General features: G+C 46.7%; 1 protein-coding gene across 1 annotated transcript; it reads left to right on the top strand.

Moving 5' to 3' along the window:
- Positions 1 to 3,595: 3,595 nt before the first annotated feature.
- Positions 3,596 to 5,859, top strand: LOC126540263 (cuticle protein 10.9-like). The gene is made up of 3 exons (XM_050187059.3): positions 3,596 to 4,085; positions 4,648 to 4,788; positions 5,353 to 5,859. Exons 1-3 carry the CDS (start codon positions 4,056 to 4,058, stop codon positions 5,704 to 5,706), a joined length of 525 nt encoding a protein of 174 aa, XP_050043016.1. The 5' UTR covers positions 3,596 to 4,055; the 3' UTR covers positions 5,707 to 5,859.
- The last annotated feature ends 880 nt before the right edge of the window (positions 5,860 to 6,739 follow it).

Raw genomic sequence — 6,739 nt, 5'->3', positions numbered from 1 at the left:
GACAGTGGCACTTGAGGAAACATTGGCTCCTGCTTTTAGCTTGCTCCCTTTTTGCTCATACCTATAAGGGGCGTACATATACGCTGAGCTACAAGAAACTGATTACACTACGAAGGAGATCGCTCATATTTTTTGAACATTACCAGATAGGCCGCAACACCTGCTTATTAAACGTGAACTAACTATAGCCGCCGAGATACATTAGTATCGGTCGCTACCGTATATTACACCCAATATCTTGTTTTTATATCTACAGGTCACGAGCGAAAAATCAGTATCGACTGCGCGGGCCAGTGAGTGGAGTTCCAGGAATAAGAACCCCAATTATGGTAAACTACATGTAAGTTTCGAAATTCCCGCTAATTCAACGGCAGTTTGCCTTACATTCATTTTACTAGTTCCAGCTTTGTTTCGCGTGTATGAAAATTCGACGCTAACGATTCGAATCGAGTGAAAAGACAGACACACGAACGTTGTGCTTCAAAACAATCCTTTTAACAATATAGGATACATTGCGAATGTATGAGACTACAGTTGATGCGTGGTTTCTCGCACGTGCGATGTCGACTCGCCTGACCTAGCTGGAGCACGATGCATCACTTTGCCTCAGCTTCCCTCTCGCAATAACGCGACGAGAAGCAAAGGTTGTTTTCGTCTTGTCGGGCTAACGGCTGTGCAATCCACCTTTTTTCACGGCGCGACGGCACATGCGCCCTACCCTAGCGGATTAGTCATGAAAACTCTTGGAAGGGTTGCGCGCACGGTCGCGCGGCCTGATTTCAATGAAAAGTCCTGCGAAAAAAAAAAATCAATTCAACCCTCTCAAGCCTTGTACATGAAGCATAAGCAAATGTTCATTCTGTTTAGGGAAAGTTAGGCATGGCGCCGTCGAGGTCATGCACCCACTACCGGTGGAGTTGAACTGAAAAAAAAAAAAAGCAGTTGAAACGAAGGAAACTACTTGCATAGTTCAGCACATAGCGATTTGAAATCCCGAACTCTTCACTGTGCTAGGCGCGCCACAAGAAGTGGCAAGCGGCGGCAGCGCTTTGCCGACGTTGACGTCACCGTTCCCCTAGGTTTCCGGTCGCATACGCTACGTAAATGGGTGGGTTGGTACGTATTGTTATGCTGACACATTTTTGAATTGAAGAGATGCACTGCTTACCTCTCCATCGAACGGTGCAATCAGTGAAGCAGTGTAAACAACCGCCTGGCTCAGTTATACCCACTGTGTCAGCGAAGGCATTCGCATTTTCGTGAGCGAAAAACACGGCCTATAAATGAGCGCTTATGCGAGCAAAATTATCTCTAATAATGCTTTATGGCACTCACAAAAGCACGAATAACTAATCACTAAAACAAAAGCGAGAATCACTATGAAATCAACAGTCGTTAACATAGGTATTCGGATCACAGCTGCCATTGTTCACGTGACTCGGCCGCTCATATTGACTCATCTCAGCGCTAAACAATGCGGCTCGTATGCGCAGATATGGATGTTTTGCTACGTTTTGACATCATTTCATATCGCCGATGGGCGTTTTCCCAATATTTGACGCTAACAAGGTACTGTTACCGTAGATGTCGATGTCAACAAGTGCACCGCTTTGGTAAATCCGGCGCGGACGGCTGGGCTCCAAGTCTTCGCGAATATGCGAAATGGCCTTTGAATGTGCAAAAAGAATACAAAAAGCGATGTGCAAGTGCAGACATCCGCGACGCGAAACTCCAAGGCAGCCGCTTCTTTGGACGGAACTCAGCGTGCCTTTATCGGCCGCACTGTTAACACAACAGCGCACTCAGGCCTGCTCGCCAAGTAGTGGGTGAGTGGTACATGGCTTCCAGGAACGACATGTCACCCTGAAGTAGCCATTAATGCGGATTCGCGATCCACGAAACGCACAACCGACGCGCACTCTCAGCGTGGGCGCAGGTACACAAATTAGCCGGCGAAAGCCCCAGCAACCTTCAAAAACATTTTCAGTGGCGTGTGGCAAAAGGCAGCACAGGAGAATGAAAAAGGCAGATTTCAACGCATGTATGTGAAGAACGCCGGAAAATTTATTTCCGTCCTGTGTATCACCTCAATAACGTCCGAGTCCAGTCAAGGGACAACTAATCTGGTTCTTCTTAATACAAAAAAAAAAGTGAGATGGCGAGAACTCTGCTTGCATTTCGCGTCCCCCACAATAACGTAAGGATCGCTGTGCAATGCATGATTGCATGAAGAAACTTTAACAAAAATAAGGATGTTGCGAAAGTTTTCACGGACAGGCAGCACAGAAAAGATGCTTGCATTATGAACGACATCATCAATCTCAAAGAACATTGCAAAGGACGTAAAAGAAACACGCTCACATAAAACTTGCCATTGGTTAGTGGAGGCTGGGCTTCCTCAACCAACAACGTTTGTTTCCGTATTTACCGCAACTTTCAAGCCCAATTCTACCAATTTTCGCGTCAGCAAATTATCGTATTCAGTACCATTGAGAATAAGAGTTGAGCTTTTTTAAGTATCGATAACTCAGTGGTTCGGGTATTTTTAACAACGGCTGCTGTCCTCTAAGTTAAATATTTTATCACTATTCTGATTAGTCTAAGCACACCTTCGCTCAGGTTCTCAAAGGTAATGTCTCGCAAAAAAGTGCATCTCTTCGATCACTTAGAGTGTGCCAAAACAAAAATGAAGTGCTCTACTGAACGCAAATGTGAATAATTAAAATGTTCTGATTTGGTATATCACTTGACAGAAACACTTGACAGAAAGTAAACATGAAAGTACTTCAGGAAGGTATATTTGGCATTAGGGAACAAATTTACCACTATTAAACTTAGTTTTTTATATATGACTTTTCTCCCGCTAATTTCCGTCCGTTCACTTGACGAAACTGGTGTACTAAAAATGTGTCCCCATCAAAAGTAGAAGTATCTGATCGGGCAGCGGACTAAAATATACTCCCAGCGAACGAGAAAGGACATGCGCATATGTCATGCAACTCCCGTATTTCGCTGAAGAAACTTCAAACGCACTGTCAAGATACCAAACTCTGTGGCCTTGTCAAAATTCTAGGTTACAGCCCTACACGGTATATTCTTTGTATGCACCACGAGTGAGAAAACTTGAAGCACAGCCGCATTTCAGCCACAGTGCGCTGTTAATCGGGCCACCCAGAGCGCGATGTGGAAACATTACCGAACGATTACAGCTTTTCAGCGTACGGAGCTGCGCCGGTCGGCCACGGTCATGCCTCACGCTCGAAAATTGAAAACTGACCGAAGGCAAGAAGAGAAACGCCTGGAAGCAATTGAAACGGTCACTTTCGCGCACTTTCACACGTCCGCCTCCGGCGTCGCGCTAACGACTCGACGAAGAACGCACGCTCGCACGCACGGAGCAGCGCTCGCCCCTTTTTGCAATCAGAGTGGAGAGGACGAGAGGCCACGTCGTGTGCCGTGAAAGTCGGGGCATGTTCATTTGGTGCGCGCCAAAAGAAATCGGCGCGTGAGCGACGCTGCCGTGTGACGCGGCATGAGGCCAGATGAAAGACAGCAGAGAAAGAAGGAGGCTTTGAGGTCCGGCCTCGGCGTGAATGTTGGCGTGAAAAGTAATCGGGATGCAGCGAGTGCACACACTAGCGCACATGCAATTTCTTCTTCACCGCGTTCCACGTTTACATCTATATATATATTTTTTTTTGCGAGGACAGTGCAGGAGAGAAGGTTGGCACTATTGTGCTGAGAACGACGAGGACAGTGAGCTCAGCAAGGAGCAATGAGCGCGAAAGCAAAAAAAAATGCGAGCAGCACCGCAGAGTCGGGTGGCAAGGGGGTTCGCACGCAAGTGCCCGGAATCTTGCGGTCAAGAGGTTGCTGTATAAAACGTTTAACGGTGCCACTGCGCATCACTTGCAACCGTCAGTGCCTTCTAGTCCTTGCCGCACTTTCAAGCCACTGGTAGAAGTGAAAGCCACAGCTCTTGGAAGCAAGAGTCAGCAGATCTGCAGTGTGTGCTCGTGTCAGTGTCCGAAGGTTTACCCCCACTCCGACTCATCATGCCTACCGCGGCCGCTATAATTGCTCAGGTAGGCAACGTGCCACTGGAATTTCTGCCCTTGACAATGCCTTCATCTGAATTAGGCAGCCTGCGTTAGGTTGCAAATATTAAATGCAGATAATGTTTTATTTTATGTTAACATGCAGCGGCGGCCGTGTGATGCCGCCGTGCTAGACGTATAAATAATACGCTGGCCAAATGCGTCTATGGCGTATAACAGCATTACTTATATCTTCTAGTAGCCCTCGCCTCGGCGACTGCCACATACAGACGGCAGCTTAAGTGTGACAAGCCGTGATCAGCCGTGCGCGTGCCTACTCGGGCATATGCTAGGAAAGTTAGCATAAATGATGACGGACGCAGTATCCCGGAGTGAGACGCTTCTGAGTAATGTGTACGAGACTCTTGGGCCACCTAGTGCCGTCCATATAGTAGCGTGTGCTTCTAAATGCACCTCTATCAACGTACAATTAAAGAGCGACGGTTGAGGTAATTCGCGTGGCGTTCTCTGCAACGTATTTGAAATTCTATAGATGTCCAGCCAAAGAAAGTTAATTACAACACTAACGTACTGAGCGTTATGTTTACAGCTCTTCGTGATCTCCATGCTACCCATCGCTCTCGCCGGTGGTCAATTCGGATTCGGTGGTGGATTCGGCGGTGGGCTTGGGCACCACGGTGCGTTCGGCCCTTCGTTCGCAGCCACGTCCGCGCGGCAAGAACTGTATTACGTAAGTAGCATGGTAAAATCATTGTCTGCAGTAGTAGCATAGTAGATGCAAGTTAACATCACGGTCTTCACAACAGAGAAGTACCCAGGGAATGTCAGCTGCACATTTTCGAAAAGCGGCTAAGCTAAAGGTCCTCTTTAAATAATGTGCCAATGCAGAAATGAAAATATAAGCGCTGAAATAAATATCTCGAGGGTAAAGTGCGGTTAAGTACTCTTACACTGCGTAGACATACATTTATGGCAGGAATCTGTTTTTAGGTGATGTATAGTCAATGGCTGAATTGGATATTTGCTTGAAAATTATATATTTACTTGCACTGCGAAAAGATAGGCTTTGTATTCTTATCTGCTTCATTAAAATTGAACTATAGAGCAGTACATGATGGCCTCCGGCCATCTTCGCGACAGCATCCCGATGGCTCATGAAAGCAATGCACTAACTCTAGAAGATCTGTGAAAGTTCACACCAGAACAGTTAAGAAGCTTGCTTACCACCTCTCAATGATGTATTGCTTATTTATAATAATACGTTATTTCACTGCCACGCTGTTTAAATACGCAGCCACCACAGCCCTACAGCTTCGGATACGACAACGCTGACGCCTACGGCACAAAATCCTTCCACAAGGAGCAAGGTGACGCATCGAATACGAAGACGGGCGCCTACGGATACACCGACGCCAATGGCATCTTCCGCCAGGTGAAGTACATCGCCGACGCCGGTGGTTTTCGTGCCAAGGTTGAAACCAACGAGCCTGGAACCGAGCCCGGAGCCAGCGCTGACGCAATCTACAATGCGAGGCCACTTCCTGCTGGCCAGCAATACCGTGTCATCGGCGGCTCCTCGCCTTACTCGGCTCCGTACACGAGCGCCTCTACGTACGGCCCCGGATACGGCAATCCTTGGTCTGGCTAGTCAGGCGTGTGATAATGTGACCCGTGTGCGAACATTTGCTGCATCTTCGGTCATTCTTACACAGTGAAGAAAACAGGCACGAAAACAGCACTAGGAAGCCGGTGTGCACAGTGCAAGGAGTCAAGAAGTGAATAAACTTTGGAATGCATGAGATTCATGTGTCCCCCGTTGTTTCTCTAATCAAGATTTTTATTGCTAACAGGCATGTCAGCCTCACTATGATCAGCTAATGATAACCTCACATCAAATTCCTGGACGAACGCTCCTCCTAGTGATCTACAGTCACCCCTGTCTTTCGCTAGCTGACTGCATCATATGCCTGCGCATTTCTCAATTTTATCGCACCACATCATTCTCGGCGGTCGTTAACTGCGCTTCCCTTCCCATGGGACCCATTCTATAACTCTAAGAGTACCGCTTACTTGCCCTAAGCCCTACAGCTCCTGCCCAGCTTTCTGTTTTCCTGTTGATGTCAACTACAATATGGGACACCTCTATGTGCTTTAGTATGACCGAAACGGCTGCCTTCCTCTCTCATAAAATTACACCTAATATTTTTTCGATCTATCAAACGTTGCGCGGCTGTGAGCTTCTTCTCATGCTTCTTTGTTAGCTTCCGTGTTTCTGCCCAATACGTATGTTATTACCGGTAAGATTCAAAGACTGTACACTTTTCCTTTCAGTGGTAGCTGTAAGCTGCCCTTCATTATCTGATAAAACTGGCGCGTGCGCTCCACCCTACCTTTATACTTCTGTAAGTTTCATTCTCATGATCAAATTCTCCTGCAAGCAATTGAACTAGTTAAACGTAATCTTGGTGGCATTTTAAACCTTTAATGCCAGTCATGAATTTTTATTCTCTCGACAAGCTATTTAACATTAGTTTTCTCTCCTTGATAAACATTTCAATGTTACTCCTACACTTTCTCGGGTGAGGTCCTCAGTGGTTTATTGCGATTCATCGCAGTCGTTCCCGAAAAGCACAATGTCATTTCCAAACCATAAATTGGTAACATATTGGCCATAGATCCTG

Source organism: Dermacentor andersoni, chromosome 2 (assembly GCF_023375885.2).
Source record: "Dermacentor andersoni chromosome 2, qqDerAnde1_hic_scaffold, whole genome shotgun sequence".
Taxonomy (NCBI): Eukaryota; Metazoa; Arthropoda; class Arachnida; order Ixodida; family Ixodidae; genus Dermacentor; species Dermacentor andersoni.
The sequence above is the reverse complement of the archived record's forward strand: the minus strand, read 5'-3'. Positions and strand labels throughout refer to the sequence as shown.